This window comes from Triturus cristatus, chromosome 2_1, assembly GCF_964204655.1.
Source record: "Triturus cristatus chromosome 2_1, aTriCri1.1, whole genome shotgun sequence".
Lineage (NCBI taxonomy): Eukaryota > Metazoa > Chordata > Amphibia > Caudata > Salamandridae > Triturus > Triturus cristatus.
Window position 1 is genome coordinate 1,176,950,170 of NC_140581.1, and position 26,266 is coordinate 1,176,976,435.

At 50.3% G+C, this 26,266-nt stretch overlaps 1 protein-coding gene across 2 annotated transcripts in view; it reads left to right on the forward strand.

Moving 5' to 3' along the window:
• The window catches only part of PIGG (phosphatidylinositol glycan anchor biosynthesis class G (EMM blood group)), a 1,313,866-nt gene that overhangs the window by 200,672 nt on the left and 1,086,928 nt on the right, over nucleotides 1-26,266 (forward strand). For both annotated transcript variants that reach the window (XM_085636625.1, XM_085636626.1), the window contains exon 5: nucleotides 1,023-1,164. In XM_085636625.1, coding sequence (XP_085492751.1) covers nucleotides 1,023-1,164 — 142 coding nt within the window. The remainder of the gene's footprint in view (nucleotides 1-1,022; nucleotides 1,165-26,266) is intronic.

Consider the following 26,266-nt stretch of genomic DNA (forward strand, 5'->3'; position numbering starts at 1 on the left):
TTGCTAGTTGACTACTTATCTCTGTTGGCAACTGCACTTGAGAGTGGATTCTCACCTAATATTAGAAAAACTGCCTAGTCTATTCATGGGGAGGTTGCAGTAATGGTGGAAGAGTTTTAGCGGAAATATATCTGGAACCTAGACAGGCTAAAAAGGCAGGGTGCCCAGCAACGAGCTCATGAGAGTGCTTCGCCTCTAGGTACTGTGATAAGGAGCTCACAAGTGCTACAGCCTCAAGGAGTTATTCTAGCCAAAAACTCCTTGAACACCTAACTCCCATTAGAGTTGATATTGCCGTTTTCTCTGAATAATTGTGGTTGTGTCATAACGTTGATGTTTAGCAACTTGCTCTCTTACATTTCTTTTAGATGCATTTCAGGAAAAGGCAGTGTCCCTATTGCCAGCTATTGCTCTGTACAGTACAAATCTGTAACGTGATTGAAGTTTTCAATACAGCTTCAAAAAAGGGAACTCGGTCAAGTGTTCAGCTCGACTGCACTTTCCGCTGTAGTAGATATATTACATAAAATAATGAATTGTTGCCTGAAATAAAATTAGACAGCATTTTTTTCAATCAAAATATTTTTTTTTTTTAATGTGTTTTTATTTATTTTCGTGCAGTTAACAGAGAAAAAGTAGCAGAAAAAAGAATTAAACGTTATATAAGTTCAGAGAAACAGCCAAGTAAATGAAATAGAGAAGTTAAAGTCGTTTACACAAAGTTTTACGGTAGGCCTTCAAGAGTATCAGTTAATTCTTTAGAAGTAAAGAGGATTTAGTGATCGCTGATTTATAACAATTTAACCCAAGGGTTTTAACAACCCCTCCTCGCACAGTTTGTTTTCTAGGCTAGTGCCTGCTCATTTAGTCCTCGTGATCAACCCTTTCGTGATTTACCATGACATGTATACCCTTCCTCATAGAGCACACCAAGGTCCACTGTCAATGTATCAGCTGTTGTCTAGTTAACAATGGAGATCTCTCGTGGCTCAAGATTGCGTCTGTTTTCTTCTGCTGCATAGGAAAGAGATGATTATTCTTCACCAAGTTTACTCGTTCTGTGTGGTGACCATGGGATGTCCGAAACTGGGAGCCATGGAGGATCGTCTCGTGAAGAACTGCACACTCCTTTGGTTTTTGTTAGTTCAGCCTTTGGAAAAAGAGGTCAGATTTGTGTTTTTGTCTTCATAATTTATTTTGCATTTGTAACCTCCTGTGTTTTTTAGTGCATTTATCTGTATACACTGCCAGCCCTCCCAAGTACCACGCATCAGGCGTTGTACTGGCATATTTCAGTATGGTGGTCCCCCCCCCACTGCTCTGAAATACAACATCACGCATTATAGAGCCTCTCACAGCTGTGAAGCTGGAGCGCTTAGAATGCATGCACCATACTGAAAGCTGTGGCAGCGTGCGGTGTAGCAAAGGCCGCCCCCGAAGGGGGCTCGCAGGCCGGCGCCATAATGGCCGCCAGAGCCCAACAAGGAACGGAACTGGTTCTCGCCAGCGAGAAGCGCCGCAGGGCGAAACGCCCTGAGGCCCCTGCCCCCTTCCAAGAACAATAGGAAAAGAGGAAGGAGGGATATACGACGACGCTTCCCCTGGGGCAGCCCACTTGCACATCATGGGAGCTGGGGGAGCGGCGCCAACGATTTTCAAATCCCACCCACCCACACCTAGGGAGCAGCAGCGTCGCAGTGCTGACGAAAACAAAAGAAACTACGGGTACAAGGGTTGGATATGGAGACACACCGACAGACGGTGTGCGGGAGTAGGGCCACTCACTTTGGGATGCCACACGGCAGGGTGAGATGGCCGACAAACAGGGGGTAGGTAATGGAGACGGCGCTCGCAGCCCAGCCCCCACCAGTCGGCAGGGCACAACAGTCTTAACAAGGTAGCGAGTTGGGGCCTAACTCTGGGTGGAAGCTGCCCCCACGCAACGAGAGCGCACAGAGTGTGCAAATCCAACGGCGGAAACAACAAGTGTATTGCTTTGGTATGGGAGCACACCGACAGGGTGGTGTGTAGAAGGATGGCCACTCACTCTGGGATGCCGCACTGCAGGGTGAGTACGCCTGACAAAATCGGAGTAGCAAACGGAGACGGCGCTCGCAGCCCAGCCCCTGCCAGAAGGTGGGGCACAACAGTCTTAACAAGGTAGCGAGTTGGGGCCTAACTCTGGGGAAAGGCTACCCCCCACACGCAAAGGGGCGTGGTAAACAACAAAGAACAATCAACGAGCTGTCACGGTGATTTACGACCCTAGGAGTTGCAAATGAGCAAAAGACAAACCAGTGATTTATGGCCAGCCGACGATTTATGGCGGATGATTTATGATGCTCATGCAGAATGATTTATGACAGCGAAATGATGACAGATTGTGACAGAATGATTTATGACATACCGATGATTTATGACCCATGATTTATGGCTGATGATTTATGATGCTCATGCAGAAGGATTTATGACAACGAAATTATGATAGTTTGTGACAGAATGATTTATGACATACCGATGATTTATGTCCCATGATTTATGGCTGCTGATTTATGGTGATCAGGCAGAGTGATTTATGGCAACAAAATAAGGACCAATTGTGGCAGAATGATTTATGGCACACAATGATTTATGACCCATGATTTATGATGTCTAGCTGACAGTGTGTGACATCCAATTTGTAATAATGTGTGACAATGATTCATGACCCCGGCCCCCAAGGGGGTGTCCAGGGGAGTTGTACAAGTGTGACGTATGTAATAAGTAACAAGCATTTGCAATGCAATAGGTCTCGCATTTATAAGAGTTTGAGCTATTGGCATTGTAAAATTACAATGCCTTTTATTTATGTTTTGGTTTTAAAACAAATAAAAGGCATTGTCATTTACAATGTCAGTAGCATAAACTCGCATAAAAGCAGTGTGTGGAGTGCAGCAGTGTGCGGCGTGCGGCGTGCAGCAGTGTGCGGCGTGCAGCAGTGTGCGGCGTGCAGCAGTGTGCGGCGTGCAACAGTGTGTGGCGTGCAACAGTGTTTCGTGTAGTAGTGTGAGGCATGCAGCACTGTGTGGCGTGCAGCAGTGTGCGGCGTGCAGCAGTGTGCTGCGTGCAGCAGTGTTGTGCAGCATGCAGCAGTGAGTAGCAGTGTGAGGCGTGCAGCAGTGTGTGGCGTGCAGCAGTGTGCGGCGTGCAGCAGTGTGTGGCGTGCAGCAGTGTGTGGCGTGCAGCGGCATGCAGCAGTGTGTGGCGTGCAGCAGTGTGTGGCGTGTAGCAGTGTACGGTGTGCAGCAGTGTGAGGCGTGCAGCAGTGTGAGGCGTGCAGCAGTGTGGGGCGTGCAGCAGTGTGGGGCGTGCAGCAGTGTGGGGCGTGCAGCAGTGTGCGGCGTGCAGCAGTGTGCGGCGTGCAGCAGTGTGCGGCGTGCAGCAGTGTGCGGCGTGCAGCAGTGTGCGGCGTGCAGCAGTGTGTGGCGTGCAGCAGTGTGCGGCGTGGTTTGTAAAGAACAAGAAAAGCGGACATCAAAGGAAGGGTGGGAGGGAACGAGCATAGGGGATGTGAGTTATAACGAAAGTTAATTGTTGTAAGAGGGGATGCAGGAAGTGAGGCCGAGCGTGCGCTGGCGAAAGCAGTCTGCTGCTTTCAAGTCCGATGCCAGATGGCAGTCAGTGAGAGAGTCAGTCAGTCAGAGAGAGAGTGAGAGTCAGTCAGTCAGTTAGAGAGCCAGTGAGCCAAATCAACTGGAGGAATTTTATCCATTTAATCACCAAGAGTCAGACACGACTAAATGGATAAAGACAACTGTGATTTTGAAAAGTAACCACTACGCACTTTAAACTGATAATATATGCTTAAAACAGGCGACACAACAAAACATCTAAAAAAAACACAAACCTATATTTTGCGGATAACTGTAGTATGGTTGGAAGCATTAGAAAATGATTTTGGCAGTTTATTTCCTGTGGATGTTTCTACAACCAATTTTTAGTAGAGGATACATGCTTCATGGTAGCATGTAAATGCATTGCCAAAGTCCAACATAGGAAGTATGCAAATATTTAGCAGTAGCAGTTACAAACATGCCACACGTATTTGGAATTCTTTTCACAGATCTGCAAGGCGCAAGGAAGGAAACATTTAAGGCCTACGTATGCCTGCCTAAATCATAAAGTTAATGTGGGACCTCTAGGTACCAGCTGGTCATTAACAAGCTTTTCACAAAAAAACCTGATAGCAAAAGGCCTCTACAAAAAACAGGAAATCCGATTCCTATAAGCCAGAGGAAAAAGATGACAGACTACACAATCAGTAACTTATTTGTGTTTTTGATAAATAACAGAAAACGTCTACAATGGAAATGGAATTTTTTCGTACGCTACGTTTCTATGAAAAGTAGTACTAGGATGAGTTTTCGACGAGTATTTAAGAGTCTACCAAAAAAATGTTAACACTTCAACAAAAAGAACAATTAGGAGGAGATAAGTGTCTTTATTTTAAACGTATTCTTTATTGCTGTTATTGTGGAGCATTGAGCAATGCGCACAAACACTAACTGAACAGAAACTGCATCTTTTTAAACTATTGATGTGGCCAAAATAACATACTAAACTTTGCTTGTAACGCCGATAATCAAATGTTAAGATTTTTTTTTTTTAACTACCGCTAAGATTTAACTAATAGCTCTGCAACAGCTTTCAGATTTCCAGAAACATTTGTCCACAGACTATCCTGTGTCCTACAAACAGATATGGATAAAAGCATTTTTACACTTTTTAGATCAGAACTAAAAAAAACAACATTTTTTTAGAATGAATGGAGCTAAAAATAGAAGTCCGGTTATCAACATCACAGCTAGATAGACCCGCATGGTCTAAATGTATTGTTCATGTGACGTTAACCTATAGTCAGGTAACATATTGGCATTGTTTGTATGGCAGCTGAGGCAATGCAACTCACTATAATGCTGTGAAGTTAAGGTGTCAGTATTGTTTTTTTGACAGGCAAAAACATACTTCACATAACACAGGAGAATAACAAAATGCATAGTGTCTAACAATGCTTTAAATGGAAATATATAAGTCCAGGTACTCTCTATTTAGAGTACCTGTGGCTCCTAAAAAAGTACCGGGTCGCATCCACTGCCATGTATTGCAGCAGGGCTTCAAAGTGCAGGTACTTACTGCCCTTCACATTAAAGAAGTACAGGTACACAGTACTGGGCAGTACCTGCCCATTTAAAGCACTGGTATCTATCATTAAAAAAGTAACGCTGGTAGGAAATACAAACCTGCAATAATCAAAGTAATGTGTTGTATATCAAAAACGTAACGTGTTTAATGGTCGATCTACTTCTGCACATTACAATCGCATTACCGGTAAAAAAAAATTCTTCTCTACCTGCGCTCCCAACACGATTAATTTGTGAAATAAATACGTCACTCTCTGTCGGGCGTGGATCCATTAATTGTAGTGTGACTGCGAAAGGGGCATGTTGATAGGTTTGTGCCTGTGCTCTTCCTAGGCGCTATTGCACTGTTACACATGGGACCATATATGCAGGAGGAAGGGACTGGACGAGGCGGGGCGCTGGTAGAGCAGGGCACCACAACGCTGGCACTGCAGCAACGGGGCCCGCACTGTCCGGAAACCTCAGACTAAAGTACGGCTGCCCAGCTGCGGTTAGGTACCTGGTAGGGCTGTGACTGAGTCCCTGGCGAGGTCACTATGCTCGGGCCACTTCTCTGGAGCCCGAGCGAGTCCCCTTTCAAATTGGGGAATTTGGGGAAACACAGGCTGTTCTTATTCGCATAGCAAAAGACCGAAAGCCCTCCTGCGGCTTTGGCTCCCAAAAATAAGGGGTCTGGCGTAGGCTGCTTCCCTATGAAAGGCAACGTCCGTTAGCCCACAGCAGGGGCACACTCTCCTGAGCTCTGCTGAGCACGCAGGCCGGCCTGCCTCTGTCATTTAACAGTTTGGGGGAGGAGAAGCCTGGCATTACAAAGACCCAGACAAGACAGTACACGTAGGCCTGTCTGTTTGGCAGCATAGACGTATATTTTATAGAGCACGCTCTTCGAGTAGTTTTCAAACCGTTCCAACTGCTATTCGTTGCCATGATTCAAAACGATACGCCAAATTTGGTGCTTGTATCTTCCGACATGACGCTCAAACAGTACAGTGCCACTAGTTTCATTTAAAACAAGAATCCAGAGCAGACATGGCGAGTAAGTTGGCTGAAGAGGTGGGGGTGGCAAATGGTGTTCACGGGCGCTTTGATGTCCTCAGTGGCCGCGCGGCTCACTGAAAACATCAAAGCGCCCGCGAAATGTAAGTGATCGCAATCGCGATCACACTTCAAAGCGCGGCTGTGTGACAGGCGAAAGTGAAAGAAAACAAGTGCTTTCAGGCCTCCAAATGGTGCGCGCGCCCGGCACACATGCACTGTATTTGGAGGCCTTAAAGCACTTGTTTGCACTTCCAAAACTCGCTTACTATAAGTCTCGCCAGAGCAGCGCTAAAGCGCTGTCTCAGGCGAGACCTAATAAAAACTGCGGCCAACAACGACCACCAAATACGACGACTGTTGGCTGTGTTTAGTAATGCAGATGCACAAGTATGGTACGGTTCCTGGAATGGGCGCAGTGTGGCCGTTATGCACTGCTCCCTGGCAGGCTTAGGTAGCTGGCGCTCATCTGTTCACATAGTAGTAACTGCGCTACAGTGTAACACAACCCGACAACACCATGGCAGTATGATAACTGTGACGTCGGAGTCACTGTCGGTGCACCCAGTGGCTACTGTGGAAACGGTGAGTGAGTCTCTCACAGTTGTCAGACTCGTTTAAATTGGTGCATCGTCCTGCTGCCTCTGCACGAGCTGACTGGGTGGTATTTTGAAGTTAATTGTCAGACTGCTCAGCATTGTCAGTGCAGCTGAGGTGAGCACACTGCTCACACAACCCTAGCCGTCTGGCACAGCCTCTGTGAGGCTCACCCAGCGTCTCCAGCCCCACCAGCGCCGGTAGCAGCAGACTCGTATTTGTGAGCCTGCTGCCGCCTTGTAGCAGAGGGAGCTGCTTGCCGCTTTTGACCTGCTATGTGTTTTGTGCAGTGCGCCATGGTATGATCATGATCCTGCAGACTAGCGGTGGACCAACTCGGACCTGACCCCACCGCTGCTGCCTGCAGCCTGAAGCTGTGAGCGTGTGTGCCAGCACGGGGGGGGGCTGCCTATTGCCGCGGCACCGGCTGTGCTGATTATCTGTCTCAACTCGAAGTAAGTGCCACATTAAGTCAGCTCCTACTACAATAGTTGACTTTGATGAAATCTGCAGAACATTTCTTTTGTTTGCAATGGCGCCGCACTCGATGTCACTGAGAGTAGTGCAGATCTGAGTCCTCTTTTTGATTGACAAGACGGTCAGGTTCCATTTCTGGTGCTTTGCAGCAGTTTTAAGATCTCAAAGTTTCTCGTTGCTCAAATGGGTGTAATTTCTGATATTTATGTTCCCCTGGTCCACATTGCTTAATGTTGCTCGCAAGAAAGTGTCACTCGTTGACACTGAAATGTCACTCGTAATTACACTGAAGCTATGAAAATGTCACACACAGTAATCTGAAACCTCGGCAGCTATGCACCGCATCATCCTAGGTGAGGGCAAGGACCCAGCACCAAGATAATCACTATTATTGAACTTCTGTTTGGACACATTTCAAGGACCACTACATGTTGGATCTCCTTTTAGAACTTAATTTAGAGTTCACTGGTAATTGATTTGAAGAGGATGTGTCAAATCGGCTGAGAATCTTCCAACTAAATGTCCTCCACCATACCGTTCCTACGGGGAAGGGCTGGCTTCTCTGGATTTGCCACTTATTCCATAAATTAAAGGAGTTTGCATTGTTATACAATCCTAAACTCCATCCATAGTCTTGTCAGGTGTGCTCTGGCTGGAATAGACCTCCAGGTAAGGAATCTACTATCCATATCCTGTCCAACCCAACCCATCATACTCGACGCCCTCTACAGAGCTTACAGTGCAAGCAGCACAGCCTTTGAACAAGCCGACTTCCTCAGCAGGCTGCGTTTGCCAAATCCACATCGAAATGTCAGCTCAATTTTAAAGAGATGTTTCACCTCATTTCAGGAAACACTTCAGTGTCATGAAGGTGGTACTCTGTTTTGCCTTAGTTCCCTGTCTTGACAAGCAAATGTTTGACACAAAATAGTGTTTTCACTTGCTGATTTGTACCCTTTTCTGAATAGAGCTATCTTTAAACCTGCTTTGTCCATGGGTCTAGTCCTCCGGTCTATGGTACAACTCGTTAGGAAATAGTTTTATTCTTTACTGTTTTCACATAAGTGTTTTGTTCCTCCACAGTAGATTTTGAAGTCTAATCTGGCATGCAACCTGTGCATTTTGGTATCTAAATTGAAAACGTAGGACTTTTCTATGCTTCATTTTTAAAAAGAAAAAAAAAATAGTTTACAGTTCTTCTGCCAAATGCCATTGTTGCCCGAAAACAATCATAGCTCAATTTCACATCATGCCTCTTTGTTATTTCACTCTACACTTCCATTCTATTTTGCTGACTTTTACTGGTCATTATTCTTCCCTACTTTTTAGATTTCGCTTTCAGGATGCTTTTATCATCTGTTGTTGAAATACCCGTTGTGGACCATGTGCTTGCTTCTCTATTCAATGGCTTTCCTTCCTCTTTTTAGGTCGAGCCTATGCCAGCGGGTATGCGCTGCATAGGAAATCGACCTCTTGAAATCACTTAAGCTTCAGTAGAAGCTCCTGCATGTGGTGCTCACTCCATTGGCCTTTGCGTCTGGCTTTAGCACGCAATTGGCCAAAGGCGTGTGAATGTCCCAGCTTTTTTGGGAAATGTTCACTTCCAGAGCGTTTTGCTCTCGGGAGCCAGCAGCGGTGCACAGGGGCCATATGTTTTTAATTAGCATGTTGTCTCCCACGCAGTCTCTCTCCCCCCTCTTGTTTGTTTATATGAAGTCTACACTCTCCTTCCCCTCCCTGAATCACGGCCGGCCGCGTTTCATGATCCGTGTAGCAGGCGCCGTGTTGTTAAAAGAAATCTGCATTTTCTCTGCGCCTTCCTCCGAGGTGCCATTATTCCCCATCTCCCCAACCTATGTCCTTCGTGTTGCTTGTTTGTCCCGTCTTTGTGGTAGTCTTTCAGAGGCCTTCCATGCAGCCTTGATCTGTTTCCTAAATATTTACCTGTTGGCGGCTTCTTGTCATGAGTGTATATGTGTAAATTCCATCACGAGCACCTTATGTAACTTACCTAGCTGTATTGTAAACCGCTCTGACACCTTTGCGTAAAGTTTGCGCTATTTAAAATTGCATTAAATAAATACTGATTCGCACGGGACACAGAGACCTGTTCTTTCTTTCTGCTACTAATTTCCTTTCTATGGTCTCCGACTCCATCGGCACCCCCCTCCCTTTCAAACATTCTGCACTCATGTGCTTTTGCTTAAAAATTGTTTGCTGATATTTTGAGTGCCAACAAGACCTTGCAAAGGAAATACAGCTAAGATGCTGATCTGTCATATTTATCCACTCTCCGATCAAAAGCCTACAGCCATAATCAGCACAAAATTATCAAGGAGATCACGCATTGGAATGGGAATTTAAGATGACCCCTCTCGAATGACAAACATTTTTAAATAGAATTGTAATTATAGTTATCAAATTAATTTCTGTAGAACACTTGATATAGTCTTTGTGGCAGTGTGTCAGACCCCCACAATTCTCACCTCGTATTTGTGGAGGAATCCCACAGGGACGACAGGAGCAACCCCTACCTGAACCCTTCTGTCACTGGAAGGACTGAATACACTAGCCAGTTTCAGGAGGGAACCGGGGGAAATTGCCAGGAAGGGTGGTGCGAGTGGGACTGTGGATGGCGTGACGGGGATACCCTTCGTGGCTCCTTAGGCTGTGTAGAAGTCCACGATCCCTAAGGCAAGAGAGGAAACAGGGGTGACTACAGTACAGGGTTAGAGCGAGAACATGCACACCCTCCGAGCTTTTGGGGGGAACACAGTACTAAGTGGAGCAGTACTCTCATCTGGTTACCTGTGAGCGCGGTGTTCTTGCACTGATGAAGTTCAGGGGTTGGTATCAAACGAGGTCCTGGCGGAGAGTGAAGGTCACCAAAGGAAAAAGACCCCGAAGGTATGCCAGGGTCCGAGCGCTCCTGCGCTCTTAGGAAGGATCAAGTACCAGGGAAGCGCCACTGCGCTAGAGGGAGGAAATACAGGTGTGGCGACTTCGTGCCGTCGCACAAGTCGGGTGTGAAAGTAAGCAAGGGAAGGCGCCACTGTGCTCTGGGGGACAAGTAGGCAGTTCTGGCGACTTCGTGCCGTCGCACGAGTCGTCTCAACAAAGGTAAAAGCGCAACTGCGCTCTGGGGTAAATAGGCAGAGATGGCGACTCCGTGCCGTCGCACGAGTCGTCTCAACAAAGGAGAAGCGCCACTGCGCTCTGCGGTAAACAAGGCAGGTGTGGTGGCTCCGTGCCGTCGCACGAGTCGTCTTTACAACAAAGGAAAAGCGCCACTGCGCTCTGGGAAGGTAATAGTGCAATAGGATGGCTCCGTGCCAAATATGAAGGAAAGGCGGGATCTTTGGGCGCCCTTGCGCGGTCCGGACCGACTGTCCGGTTGCTGGAAGAGCCTTCGCTACGCTCCTGCGTGCCTGCGAAGCTCAGGGAAAGAATCCGAAGCGCCGAGCCTACCGTCCTCCGTAGTGATATGCTCAGGCAACCGGAAGTGACGGCCGGCCGGCGGCGTCCACTACGTGCCGCCGAAAGACTAGACTGCAACCTGCCGGGACCACCCAGGAGGAGGAGTCCCGTGTCGACTGAGGAGTGCCCTGCTTCTGGTTCGCTGGTGAGGGGCGCAAGGAAACATGACAGCACCCACCCTGAAAACATATCAACCCACCCGGTCACAGAGGGGTAACAGGGCGAGGTTTCTGGGGATGCCGGGCATGAAAGGCTCTGACTAAGGAAGGAGCATTACGGACGTGTGACAGGGGTTCCCAGGAGCGTTCTTCCGGGCCGTAGCCTTTCCAGTCCACTAGGTAAAACAGTTTTCCCCTAGTTCTGCGGGAATCAAGAATGGCCCGAACCTCGTATTCCACGTGGTCTTCCACGGGAACAGGAGGAGGAGGTTCTGCCAATGAGCTGTCTGGGTGCACAGGGCGTAAGAGGGAAACATGAAAGACAGGGTGTATTTTCATGTGAGATGGTAGGGAAAGCTTCATGGACACTGGGTTGATGATCTGGGTTATGGGATAGGGACCTACGTATCGGGGCAACAGTTTCTTGGGGCCATGCGTGTTGAGGTTCTGGATGGATAACCACACCTTGTCTCCCACTACATAGGCTGGTTCGGGTTGCCGGTGTTTATCGGTGTTGTGTTTGTAGTATTCTTTGGCCTTAGCGAGTTCAAAACGAGCCTGTTGCCATATGGTGCGGAGGGAAGCATGGTGTTCCTGGACAGTAGGTACTCCACACGTTCGAGCTTCCACCCAGGGGGTCGTTCTGGGATGATATCCCTGGAGCCAATAAAACGGGGAAACCCCTGTCGCCGCATGTTTGCTGTTATTGTAGGCGTACTCTACGATCCACACCACTTTGGACCAGTCGGTTTCCATGGACAATAGCAGGCAACGGAGGTACTGTTCCATAGTGCGATTTGTACGCTCGGCCTGGCCATCAGTTTGGGGATGGTAGGAGGACGATAAACAGGCTTCCATCTGTAATATCGAACAGACTTCAGTCCAGAATCTGGATACAAATTGGGTACCTCTGTCCGTTATCAAAACCGATGGGATGCCATGTAACCGTACCACGTTCTGCATGAACAGGGCTGCCAGTTCTGCCGCTGACGGTAGATGCGTTAGAGGAATGAAATGCGCCATTTTTGTCAAGTGGTCCACAATTGTAAGAATGGTGGTGTGTCCTGTGGAGGTCTTAGGGAGCTCTACCACGAAGTCCATCGAGACCGTGTGCCACGGGCAAGGCGGAACCGGAATGGGGTGTAACAACCCTACCGTGGGTTGTGAGAGCGTCTTTCCTTGAGTACAGATGGCACATCGGGTGACATAGGCTTGTGTGTCATGGTTGAGGGTGGGCCACCAGAAGTGTCTCTGCAGTAATTCCTTGGTTTTTTGGTACCCTGGGTGATCAGCTAAGGGGTGGTCGTGGCACAGGACCATTGCCTGTAGTTGTTGGTTGAGCAGCGGTAAATAGTATCGTCCGTCTTTGAACAGGAAGCCGTTGTTTTCTGTGATCCCTTGGACGTCTCCGACCCAGTCGTCCCTGGTTTTCTGTTGTAACTCTTGGTGGAGTTGTGTCAAGAAGTTGGAAGACGTAACTGCACCCTGAAAGCAGCGGAGGGGAATTACGGGTACTGGTTCTGCTGGGGGTTTCTGGTCTCCGTTTTCCTCGATTCGTGACAAGGCGTCGGCTTTGGCGTTCTCTCTTCCGGGTCTGTAAGTGATCTGGAAATCAAATTCGTTACAAAAGAGGGTCCAGCGTAGCTGTCTTGCCGTTAATGCTCTGGCTGAACGGAGGAACAGTAGATTCCTATGGTCGGTGAAGATGGTCACCGTATGGTTGGCATCCTTGAGGTAGTGTCGCCATTCTTCAAATGCTGCTTTGATGGCCAGGAGTTCCTTGTCCCCAATGGAGTAATTGCATTCAGCGGGTTGCAACTTTCTGGAGTAGTATGCTACTGGGTGAAGCATGTTAGTCTTGTCGTCTTTCTGTGATAATACTCCCCCGAGGGCGTTTTGCGAGGCGTCGGCTTCCACGATAAAGGGGCGTGTAGGGTCAGGATGTTTCAGGATTGGAGCCGAGGTGAATCGGGCTTTCAAGTCACGGAATGCCTGTTCTGCTTTGGCGTTCCATGCGAACAGCACCCCTTTACACAGAAGACCGGTAATGGGGGCGACAATCCGGGAGAAACCATCAATGAAGCGGCGATAGTAATTCGCAAACCCTAGGAATCTCTGGACTTGTTTCACGGAGGACGGGGCTGGCCATGTCAGAATGGCATCGACTTTTTTGGAATCCATCTGAACACCTCCTGGTGTCAGAACGTGTCCCAGGAATTCTACGGTTGTGGTATGGAACACGCTTTTTTCCAATTTCACGTACAGCCCGTGTTGTTGCAATTGTTGGAGGACGGCTCGTACGTGTTGGCGATGTTCCTCCGTGTTCGCAGAGTAGATCAGTATATCATCGATATATACTATGCAGAAACGGTCAAGGAATTCCCGTAAAACCTCGTCGATGAAGTACTGAAATGCGGCCGGGGCATTGCAGAGTCCGAAGGGCATGACGCGGTACTCAAATAACCCGTACCGCGTCCGGAAGGCGGTTTTCCATTCATCGCCCTCTCGGACTCTGACAAGATGGTAGGCCCCTCGCAAGTCCAACTTGGTATATATGGCCGCTTCCTTCACTTGGTCCAGTAAGTCAGGAATTAAGGGGAGTGGATACCTGTTCTTAACGGTTATGGCATTCATTGCCCGAAAGTCAATGCATGTGCGTAGATCCCCCTCCTTCTTTGCCACAAAGAAGAGAGGGGAGGAGACCGGAGATTTGGAGTGACGGATAAACCCGTTCTGAAGGTATTGAGTGAGGTAGTTGCGGAGATGGGTGTTTTCTTTTTCTGTGAGAGAGTATATTCGACTACAAGGGAGCGTGGATCCCGGAATCAGATCGATTCTACAGTCAAAGTGTCGATGTGGCGGCAGAGTATTAGCTCCTTGTTCGTCAAACACTCGGGCCAGATCCCTGTATTCCTGGGGTATAGACTCCTGTGTGACCGAGCCCAAGCCGTCTCTAGGTAGGATACAGGCTAGGACCTCTCGGGTCGCCTCTTTCCCCGTGGAGGGGTAGCAGGATTGGGCGCAATAAACAGAGTCCACTGTTGTTTTGCCAGTAACCCAATCGATCAAGGGGTTGTGCTGAACCAGCCAGGGAAGGCCTAATATCAGCCTGAACTGGGGGGCATCAATGACATCGAAGGCAATGTTCTCGGTATGCTGATTTTCCAACACCATTCGCAGATCTTCCGTTTGGTATCTAACCAATCCTGAGGTTAGGTCCGTACCGTCGTCGGCTTTGACTATCTGGGGTGTCTTCTTGGCTTGTGTCAGTATGCCCAACCCCCTCATGTACTGTGCATCGATGTAATTCCCGGTTGCCCCAGAGTCGATTAAGGCAATGACACGCCAGGAAGACCCTGTAAACGACTGAAGGAGTACGGGTATACCCATATGGTGATGGCGGGCGCAGGTGTTCGAGGTCTGCGTCTTCTCGGTGTGTAGTCCCAGTAGACAGACCCCATTATCTACTGGGAGGTCTCGTTTCCCGTCCTTTCTTCTCTGGTGATCGATAGAGCCGAAGGGTTCCTCTCCTTGGGCTGGCGTGGTTTAGCAGGGCAATCCCGCACAAAATGCCCATTTTTGCCACAGTACAGGCATAGGTTCTGCTTCCGTCTCTTTTCTTTTTCTTCTTTCGTCAAGGGAGCCCGAACGCCTCCGATCTGCATAGGCTCGGGTGTTTCACGGGGTTTGGGAGTTTCCCGGTACACCGGGAGTCTGGTCTCACTTCCTCTGAACCTATCGGTTCTCCGCTCTTGCAGACGATAGTTTTGTTTCACTACCATATCAATAAACTGATTTATGTCCTCAGGAGGTTCCGTCATCTGTGATATGAGATCCTTCAATTCTTCCCGAAGACCCCTGTAGAACACTGACACTTGTTTATCTTCTGGCCAGTGAGCCTCCACCACCAATCGTTTGAACGTTGTGATGTAGTGCAACAAGTCCGTGTTGCCTTGTTTTAATTTGAGCAATTCGTTGTCCGCGGCTTGGACGAAGGTATGGCGGGCAAACATGCGTCTCATGGTCTCCTTAAAAACTGGAAAGTTATATAGCAGAGGTTCGTCGTTCTCTACCAGGGTAATGGACCAATGAGCGGCGTCACCCCCTAGATAGGATAGAACGAAGGCGACCTTTGAGGCATCATCCGGAAAGGCGGTGGTTCTGGCCATGAAGTGCAGGTGGCACTGGTTGAGGAATATGCTGAACTTCGCACTATCACCGTAGTAACGTTCTGGTGCGGCCAATTGTGCCATGGGTTGGGCTAATACCTGAACGGGAGGAGGATTAGACGAGACAGTAGGCGCCTGACCCCATGGGTTAAACAAAGGAGGTCTTAGTATTCCGGCTGGTTGGGTTTGTTGTCCCTGGGGTGCGCCCCAGGCTCCTGTATGTCCTGCACCCAACTGTCCTTGTAACGCAGTGACATCGCTACGTAAGCTCCGATTCTCAGCTTGGATGTTAGTTAACATTGCTGCTATGTCCTGTAACGTAACATCGGGGCCCTCCATGTGTCCGGGTAGGATGATAAACTTGGGCTTCGGATTCTGTCAGACCCCCACAATTCTCACCTCGTATTTGTGGAGGAATCCCACAGGGACGACAGGAGCAACCCCTACCTGAACCCTTCTGTCACTGGAAGGACTGAATACACTAGCCAGTTTCAGGAGGGAACCGGGGGAAATTGCCAGGAAGGGTGGTGCGAGTGGGACTGTGGATGGCGTGACGGGGATACCCTTCGTGGCTCCTTAGGCTGTGTAGAAGTCCACGATCCCTAAGGCAAGAGAGGAAACAGGGGTGACTACAGTACAGGGTTAGAGCGAGAACATGCACACCCTCCGAGCTTTTGGGGGGAACACAGTACTAAGTGGAGCAGTACTCTCATCTGGTTACCTGTGAGCGCGGTGTTCTTGCACTGATGAAGTTCAGGGGTTGGTATCAAACGAGGTCCTGGCGGAGAGTGAAGGTCACCAAAGGAAAAAGACCCCGAAGGTATGCCAGGGTCCGAGCGCTCCTGCGCTCTTAGGAAGGATCAAGTACCAGGGAAGCGCCACTGCGCTAGAGGGAGGAAATACAGGTGTGGCGACTTCGTGCCGTCGCACAAGTCGGGTGTGAAAGTAAGCAAGGGAAGGCGCCACTGTGCTCTGGGGGACAAGTAGGCAGTTCTGGCGACTTCGTGCCGTCGCACGAGTCGTCTCAACAAAGGTAAAAGCGCAACTGCGCTCTGGGGTAAATAGGCAGAGATGGCGACTCCGTGCCGTCGCACGAGTCGTCTCAACAAAGGAGAAGCGCCACTGCGCTCTGCGGTAAACAAGGCAGGTGTGGTGGCTCCGTGCCGTCGCACGAGTCGTCTTTACAACAAAGGAAAAGCACCACTGCGCTCTGGGAAGGTAATAGTGCAATAGGATGGCTCCGTGCCAAATATGAAGGAAAGGCGGGATCTTTGGGCGCCCTTGCGCGGTCCGGACCGACTGTCCGGTTGCTGGAAGAGCCTTCGCTACGCTCCTGCGTGCCTGCGAAGCTCAGGGAAAGAATCCGAAGCGCCGAGCCTACCGTCCTCCGTAGTGATATGCTCAGGCAACCGGAAGTGACGGCCGGCCGGCGGCGTCCACTACGTGCCGCCGAAAGACTAGACTGCAACCTGCCGGTACCACCCAGGGGGAGGAGTCCCGTGTCGACTGAGGAGTGCCCTGCTTCTGGTTCGCTGGTGAGGGGCGCAAGGAAACATGACACAGTGCAAATAATGAGAAGTCAGTATTGTTTCTACCCTTACTCATTTTGGAGCTTTTGGGTGAATGAATGGTGGAGCTGTTATGCCGCCTACTCCTAGGATTTAAAGCTGTGAGAATCACCGGTGTTTGGCAGCAAGCACTAATTTCACTGGGCTGTGCCGTAGACTTTCTGCCAGTCTCAGTCTTTTGGCTCGAAGTGGGCACATTTCTGAGGCAGGGCGCTGCCTCATTCCATTGCAATTACTTTTCAGCCAGATGCTTTTTGGATCTGTGCTTTTTCGGCTGGAAACACATTTCTGACAACTGCTGTTTTCTGCTGCAGACATTTGCGTGCCATCTGATGATCACAGGCTCATGTCCTGACCTTGGCCTTTCATCCTTCTAAATTGAGTAAAATAAGGGCCAAGTATAGCTGGTGTATAGTAGTTCTGCCATGAGTGCATGTTAGGTATGCTGTGCGACCTTTCAGCACTATGTGTTCCAAACTTCGTAAAACCGTAATAATTTTGAAGGGAAGGCAACCTTCCAGTGCTGTGACCCCAAATGCCTTCGCCATTTGCAAAGTTATGGAAGATGGGTGGCAACTTATCTGTTTAGGCTGAACCTAGACAGCTTTCGAGATTGCTTCTAGACCCAAGAAGCCCAACCAGACATAGTCACTTTCATCTTTTTTTTAATACTACATAAATACACCCCTCATAAAAAACACTCTGACACATAGCAACCAACCACATAAATACACTCCACACCACACCACGAAATTCCAATCAACATAATTCCACTCAATACAACACAGTTTCACGCCATGCAATTCAACTCCACACATTTCCATTCCACACCACATAATTCAACACCAACCCACATAATTCAACTCAACAACACAATTACACAACACACCACATACATCCAATCCACACCACAAAATTCCACATCATGCCTCAAAATTCAACAACACACCACATAATTAAACTCCACTACATTTCACTCCACAATACAAAATACCACACCACATAATTGCACTCCTGACACGCAGTCCCACTCCACATAATTCCGCGACACTAAATACCACATAATTACTATCCACATAATTCCACTTCACACTGTGCCACATAATTCCATTAATCAACTCCACACAATTCCATGCTGCACAATTCCACAGACAACTATTCCAATTCAACCCACATATTTCCACTCCACACCACACATTTCCACTCCACACAATAATACATGGGTAAAAGACATTGTCATTTACAACACCAATAGCTCTAACTCTCACAAAAGTGGGACCTATTGGCTTTGCCAATGCTTGTTCTGTTTGTTCTTCACATGGAGCATAGCTTCTGTACCATCCTTATGATTAAATCATTTGTACACTGCTTAGATTCATGGAGCTACTTTTTTAGGTCTCGCGTGCGTTGCAGGGCAGAGCCCTGCTCCGCCTCCGCGAGAGATTTTGTAGGAGAGGATTTTCAGAAGAGGGCTTTAAACCCCGCTCCTCATTTCCATTGGCTGGCGTCACCGTTTATGTTAAATGGTGGCCAGCCATTGGAAACAAGCTATGTATGTTGCCTCCTTTTGGCTTTTTGTGCCAGCCCACTTGGACTGGCTCGCCTGCTTTCCTTCTGTCGTAAGCGATTTCTTATCTTTATGGGGCCATGTGTTTAAACACATGGCTCCATAAAGACAAGAGATCGAGGCTTGTTTTGTTTTCCCTCTTGTGTCTTTTCCCATCTCCTTCACCCCACTCTCTCTGCTGTCCCTCCCCCCTCCCTTCCAATCAATCATGGGGCTCTCTCAGGAAGTTCCGCGTGATTAATTCTCAAAGCTTGTTTATTGATATTGTGCAGAACATATGATCACGTCCCACCCACTATGCTTTCTTTTATTTCTTCTTTGGTAATACGTTTAAAAATATATGTAAACTGTAGAAATAAACAAAGAAAATGTTTTTCATCCCTAAGATCCGCATTCTGGCAATTGGACTGCCGAGGAGGCGGGCGATGAGCGGCCCTGGGCCCAGCCGCGGCTGCCCACCCACATGCAGCCCCTGCATTACAACCTGCTCATCACTGCCTTCATGAACATCTTCACGTTCTGCGGGGAAGTCAATATCCAGGTGGAGTGCTTAGAAGCCAGCTGCTATATAGTGCTGCACGCCGACCGAGTGGCCATCGAGCGGGTATAGGTGGCTGAGGACAAGGTGTCCGGCGCCGTCAGGGTGTCCCGCTACTTCACCTACCCCGCCAACTAGGTTTTCGCGGCGGCGCTGGAGAGAGCGCTGGAGGCACAGAGGAGCTATAATCTCAAAATCGTCTCCAGCGCCTTGATCGAGAATGAGCTCCTAGGCATCTTCCGCAGCTTCTATCTGATAAACGGAGAGAGAAGGTAATGTGTGTGCGACCACGTCGCCTCAGTACGCTGTTTACTTCACATGGAGTATGTATGGCTCCATTCCAGTGGTATGTGGAACACCTCGGCACACTGCCCACCTCACGCAGAGATTAATGACTTCTGACGCATTTACACAAAACCCGGTCAGCCTACTGCCACCCTTCACATTTCACTGTGATACAAACTCGCAGCACCAGTGGTTTCGGGTTCACTCACTATAGCGCACTGCCCACCACACTGCGATGCTGCTTTGTGCTCCCGCTCCCTCAGCACCACAGTTTGTGAGAAAACGTAGTGCTCTGCAATATCCCAGTACCCAAACGCTTGCGCAACACGTGAGAGTTTACACTTTTCAACTCACGCTGCCACCCACTATCAGTGGTTAAAATGGTGTTTATAGAAGTGTAGCTATACAGGGTACCTGTGTGCTATTGAGAAGGGCCGGTACACTCCAATTAAAAGTATTGAACGCCCACTAAAAAGTTTAGGCACTCTCTGTTTCGAGTACTGAAAGAAGAGCAGGCCCTCAGTGACTGAGTATCTGCCTATTTAAAGCAATGTCTGCTATACTTGTACCACCAATATCCGTGGGACACCTAGGCATTCTGCCCTGCCCCCTCTGGTCTGAACTCCACTGTAGCTCGTGCACTGATGACCTCGCGCCTAACCTGCCCTCACCGTCCGCACTGGCCATATGGTGTTTGTGAAGTAAGTGCTCAGCAGCATACCCATCCTAATCTTTACCTGTCCCTTACGCCATGTTGACATTTTGTTTTCTCACTAGGGCGAACTCTCATGGAAGCACGTACCGCGATCATAATTACTGCTTTCCCAAACTTTCTTAACATAGTTTTTTTCTTTTAATAACCCGCCCACCACACATCCGTGGGACACCTAGGCATTCTGCCCTGCCCCCTCTGGTCTGAACTCCACTGTAACTCATGCACTGATGACCTCGCGCCTAACCTGCCCTCACCGTCCTCAGTGGCCATATGGTGTTTGTGAAGTAAGTGCTCAATGTAGAGAGACACCCGGGCTCTCCTAAACAGTGTAACCCCAGCACACGCATCCACGCACCCCTTGGGGCAAGCTCGACCCGAGTGGATAAATAAACGGCAAGAAGACCACTCGAGGTCTTCCCGCCCTCAACCAGCCAACAGTGTGGTGTCCAATAGTTGCAGTGCCGCATCGGCCCCTATACACGTGGCCCTGCCACGCTACATTGGTGACGAGGCCGGTCGCACTGCACGCGTGACCCCCTCCCACCCTCTAGACAGCTGGGAGCGTGCGGTGCCCACCCACGACGCTCCGTTCCAGTGTGGGAGACGAGGATCCTGCCCGGCATCTCTGCTCTTCGCCGCCTCTGCCGTTGCGGCCCATGTGGCCAGCTCCCTCACCCTGCCGTCTCACCCTGCACCCGTCCACGCGTCTCCCCATGCATCAGGAGCATGTTCAGCTGGCGGTCTTACGCGGTGTGACTCACATCGTCTGCCCCCCCAGCGCTGTGGCCAGCTGCGGTACTGCAGCCTCCCACTCACGTCACCGGCACCATCGGAGGGAGAGACGGCTTCCCGCAGGCATCTACTCCGGCCCTGCTCCTCGTCTGGCGCCAGGCCCCCAGTCACCATAGCTTCCCCGTGTGCTGCCTGCATTCTACCAAAGTGACACTTGCTGAAGAATAACAGTGGTCCAGCAAGGCATAAGAAAAAAAAGGGGAAGGAAAAGTGAATGCACACTTGAAGGTGCATCAGAGGAGACGGTCATACAGGGAGGTCAGCGCCACTTACCTGCTCCCACCGGGGTCCTTCGTCGTCAAGGCCTACAGTCCAGTCAGCCGCACGTGGCCCCGCACCGGCGCGCAAGCACAGCTGTGATCCCCTAGCGCCAGGACTGCGCCACCGCGCCTGCGCACAGGCGCGCAGCCATCTTGGGGAACCCAGCTCCAAACGGCTCTGCTGTCCAGCAGGCGGGGGAGGAAACCAGGACCGGGGTGCCAACGCACCACCCCCAGGGCACAGTCATATGGCCGTTGCACCACTGCCGCCGATCAGCAAAGCCTCAGACCCCGCCACGGCAGTGCCACAATGGAAAGGGTGGGTCGGACAGCTCAACCACTACTTCAAAGGCACCAGGGAGAACGATGGCACCCTCAAAAGGTTGCTAATCATCTACTATGGAGGCTCAGAAATCTATGACCTCTTTGAAACGCTCCCCAACACAGTCAACAACGACGACTACGATGCAGCGGTCGTCGCGCTCAACAGGCACTTTGACCCCCAACTAAAGCCCGACTTCGAGAACTTCAAGTTCAGAAGGGAGTCGCAGTCGGACACGGAGTCTGTCGACATGTTCTATGTGCGGCTGCTCCGGCTGGCCAGCACGTGCACCTTCACGGATCATAGGGAGGAGATACAAGACCAAATCATCCTGGGGTGCCGTTCCAAACTCCTGCGGAAGCTGATCCTTCGTCAACCTGGGATCTCGCTGGACGAGATCCTTGTCTTGGCCCGCTTCCACGAGTTGTGGGATGTTCAAGCTGACGAAATGGAGGCCGCACTACACACGCCTGTTGCCGCATCACATGCGTCCAGGCATGTGCCCATAAAAGAAGAGAAAGTCGAGGCAATCCAATGACGCCCCAACACAGCCCGACAAGTGCCGAGAGAGCAGTGTGGATACTGTGGTGAGGATCACTTGGCAACAGCCATCTGCGGAGCGAAAGGAAAGACATGCTCCCGCTGCGGCAAGCTCAACCATTTTACTCTAAAGTGTGCCGCAGCGGTCGGTTCAGGCAGACTCCTTCGAAGCTGCGAGGCAAGTCACAATGCCTTCGCCAGGTCTCCATCGACGACCCGCCATCGACAAGGGAGGTCCAGCAGCAGGAACGCTGCCTTGCTCTTGATGACGACGAAGTGTTTGTTGCGTCGGATGTCAGCAGGACCGACCATCGCTGAAGGCCACCACCCATGTGCTCCATCTCAGTGGAAGGAACGGTTATTCAGGCCCTCATCGACACTGGTACCTCTGTCAACGTGATGGACTCAGAGCAATACGACCGCCTGTCACCACGGCCCCCGCTTGCATCCTCCAGAGCCCATATTTATACTTACGGAGGGACAGATCCACTTCCTCTCCGAGGAGTCATCCATGCCAAAGTCGCCAGAGGAAAGTACACCACGGAGACCCGGTTCCACATCACAGAAGGAAGGAAGGAAGGGGACACTGCTCAGCTGCCATACAGCTGAAGACCTGGGGCTCGTCTTCTTTGCCAACCAGATCCATGACTCCCACGCCAAAGCCATTCTGAAGGAGTTTCCAGGATTATTCAGTGGATTAGGGAAACTCAAGAGGAAGACCCCACAGTGAGACCAGTCACCCTAAGGCACCGGAGAGTGTCGTTCAATCTTCGCCCGCAGGTGGAGGAAGCGCTGAAAAAGCTCGAAGATCTCGACGTGATTGAGAAGGTCTCTGGCCCCACCCCGTGGGTTTCACCGCTGGTTGTGGCCCCCAAAGCCAAGCAGCCTGGAGCCAATCGGCTCTGCGTAGACATGGGGCTACCTAACATGGCATTCAAGAGAGAATCAATCAAAAAGAAGAAGGGGGGGACCAGAGAGCCATTAATGGTCCAGTGTCCGTGCTCCCTAAAATCATGTCAAAACAAATAGAGGACACTGTTCCAAAGGTTGGATGTAAGTGTTCATCCAAAAACCTTCAAGAATAGAGGAAGACACTGAAGTTCTAGGTGGGGTGGTCCCATCAACCAAGGGAAAGAACATATCTTGCCTCTTGTTGCCCTCACACACCCCTAGGGGTGTCATGCTTCATCATCGGGCGATTGCTCCTCGTTGGGACCGGCGCTGCAATACCCAACGGGTCCCCCGAAGGGTCACTTTATCGGAGATCTTTTGAGGCATGCCGGATGGTGCATGAGGGTGTGTGGGTCCTATATAGGGGTAATATGAAATGTGCGTGCATAGTGATCTAAAACTGGCAAGGGGTGACCTAAAAAAGGTCAGAACAGGTAATTTCCCCCTTTGGCAGAGTAAAAAACTCTGAAGTAGAGTATAATCCAAAAAGGGGCATCTTATGCCTTGTTGTCACAAAACGGTCAACATGTTTCGCGCCTCTGTTGCCGCAAAAGGTCAATGGCGCTTCTTCAGGACCAGGATTATGGAATAGTTGTGAAGTGCACGGGACAGTGATTAAAAAGTAATAAATACCCAAAATGCATGTCAGGGCGGGCCAATGTGCTGCTCCTGATCATAACCAGTTGGTGCTGGGGGTATGGGATGATGAGCCCCATGACGTTGCCTCCCTGCAAGTGCAAAGACCTCTGCTCCAGTGGGCGATTCTACTCTGGCTGAGCAGAAGCTGTTGCTGGTCCTGTCCAAGCTCCCATTGCCAGACTGGAAGTCCTTGCTCTCCTCTTCTGCGAAGGGGGACTCAGAGGATGGGGGAGGCCTTCTGCCGAGGCAGATAGGGGTGCAGTACCATTCTCTGGATGCGGATGCCGGTGCATGCTTATTGTAGCGGTCTAGTTTATCTAAAGTGCACCCCCTTCCCGGAAACACTACCACACATTGTATCACTCTCTGGCCAGGCGTGGCCAGAGAGCATAAATAAAGATGTCGGGGTCGCTTGTGACTTCCGGCTGCTACCACCATCCATGAGTGTCGTATCTCCCTCATTAGCAGCCCTGCGGCGCGCAACAGCATAGCGTGATATCAGGTGGGGCCTACCTGACTCCACGACACTGGCGACGAGGGTGGGATGTAACGTTCCCACAACAACAGGAACTGCCCCCGACTGAAGCCGGTCTGCCAGGAAGAGGAGAGTCCCAGCGCTGCATAGCGCGGATGACGCGTCTGCACTCGACGGAGGAATCCTGCTGAGTGCGACGGATGAAAGTACCGCAAGCTTCCCGCATCATCCAAACCGCCGGTGAGTGCTCGCAAGCGGAGACCCCAGCACCCGTTTGCGTAGCCAGCACATGACGTGTTGGAGCTCCCGAGAGTGTCTTCCTCTATTCTTGAAGGTTTTTGGATGAACACTTACATCCAACCTTTGGAACAGGATTCAAGAGAGAATGCCACATTACACCCACCATGGAGGGCCAGGAATTCCAAGAGTACCTTGAAAGCAAAGCGACTCATCATCACAAGATCACACCATTGTGGCCTCAATCCAACGGGGAGGTGGAACGTCTGATGCGAACGCTCAACCGAGCACTGCGCATTGCCGTAGACCAAGGAGAGGATGCAGAAGCAGCACTGGACCAGTTCCTTGGCGTCTATCGACAGACACCCCACAGTACCACCAAATGCACCCCATCTCACTTACTTTTCAAGCGGCCCCCACGAGACAGCATCCCGTCCGGCCGAACATGGGAGCCTCTGGAACGAGACAACAAAGCGGTCCAGGCAAGAAGGGCCATGACCAACCTCAAGGCTAGTGAGGCCCGCCAGGCACAAGAGCCTCAGCTGAGAGTGGGGGATCTTGTGGTAGTCAAGGACAGACACCCAGGCTGGAAGTTCAGGACACCCTACGAGCCAGAAGAGTGGACAGTGGTTGGCATCCAAGGGACCATGGTCACTGCCCGGCGCGGGCAGCAGTCCGTCATGAGGAATTTGTCTAGCTTCAAGAAGATCTGCGAGAACACCTCTGACCAAGAGGTGTCTGAATGTCCAGAGGACACCCTGAGTGTCTCCCCACCTGTCTCGCCAGGAACGCCCAGGGGTTGGAGAGTGGAGAGGCTGTCCACGTGGCCGGTCCCACCCGTCATGACATGTTGACTGAGCCACCCCCGAATACTCCATCCAGCGCAGTGGGCAGCTCCCGGAACCAGAAGTATGGTCTCCGGCCTAACCTTGCGTCGAGCCAAAGGCTCAAGGACTTCGCGTGCACCTCTCCATCAACTTGAAGGACCTGTCGCAAGTCACCAAAAGAAAGGAGGGATGTAGAGAGCCACCTAAACAATGTAACCCCAGCACACGCATCCACGCACCCCTCGGGCGGGTCGACCCGAGGGGATAAATAAACGGCAAGAAGCCTGCTCGAGGTCTTCCCGCCCTCAACCAGCCAACTGTGTGGTGTCCATTATTTGCAGCACCGCGGCGGCCCTATACACGTGGCCCCGCTGCGCTACACTCGTCAGCATACCCATCCTAATCTTTACCTGTCCCTTACACCATGTTGACATTTTGTTTTCTCACTAGGGCGAACTCTTATGGAATCACGTACCGCAATCATAATTACTGCTTTCAGAAACTTTCTTAACATAGTTTTTTCCTTTTAATAACCCCGCCCCCCACGAGTCCAGGACTGGAGTTAGATTAGTTATTACGGCTACTGGCTCATGCTGTGGAAAGTTGTATTTCCCCCACAAACGTCCTCGCAGTACATCTCCACGAACAGCTCACATTTCTCTGAACTCGCCCCGCACAGTCGAACAGCAGTTTATGTGGCATGTATGCAGCTCATCTCAGCTCAGACTTGTCTGTGTCCCCTACACACACACACACACACCATACCACCACAGTAGTGTTTGTGGCAGAGCCCCACGCCCTGCTCACCTGTCTCTGAACTGCACCCTCGCTCTTCCCACACATACCTGCATTCAATGTTTTAGGGACATGCAGCTCGCCACACTATTCACCTCTCTTTGCCCCCACTGCACACTCACATGATAAGTGTTTGCGAGACATCTCGAGATAGCGCCTAGTGCCCAACACGCACTGTGGTGATCCACCACTTCACACCACTGACCTAGTCTTTGGCCCTCGCACCACAGTATTGTAGCGCTTTCGCCACTATGCTAGCCTCACTCTTCAACTATCCCCTATCACAAACTGGCGGCATCAGTGTTGTGGGACCCTCGGTGAAATGCCGCTCCCTCTGAACTCGAGTCCTTCACCCGCACTGGGCCACTGCCCTCTCCGGCACCCAAAGGTTGAGGGTAAATTGGCGCCGAGTTCCTGAAGGAACTACTCACTCCAGCTGGCACCAAGTGAAGGTACATACATCAGATCAAAGAAAGCCTACACTACTGAAATGTGAAAAATGTTTGTCATGAGACAGTGGATCCAATAAAATGGGGTCTACCCTTCATTTTATTTTGTGTTCAGGTTGTGCCACTAATAACAAGTGTTAGAAACTCCTCCTGTTCTCAGCGGGACTGCTATACTTTTAATGTGACGTTAACAGTCATCAGCAGGCTGCCGGA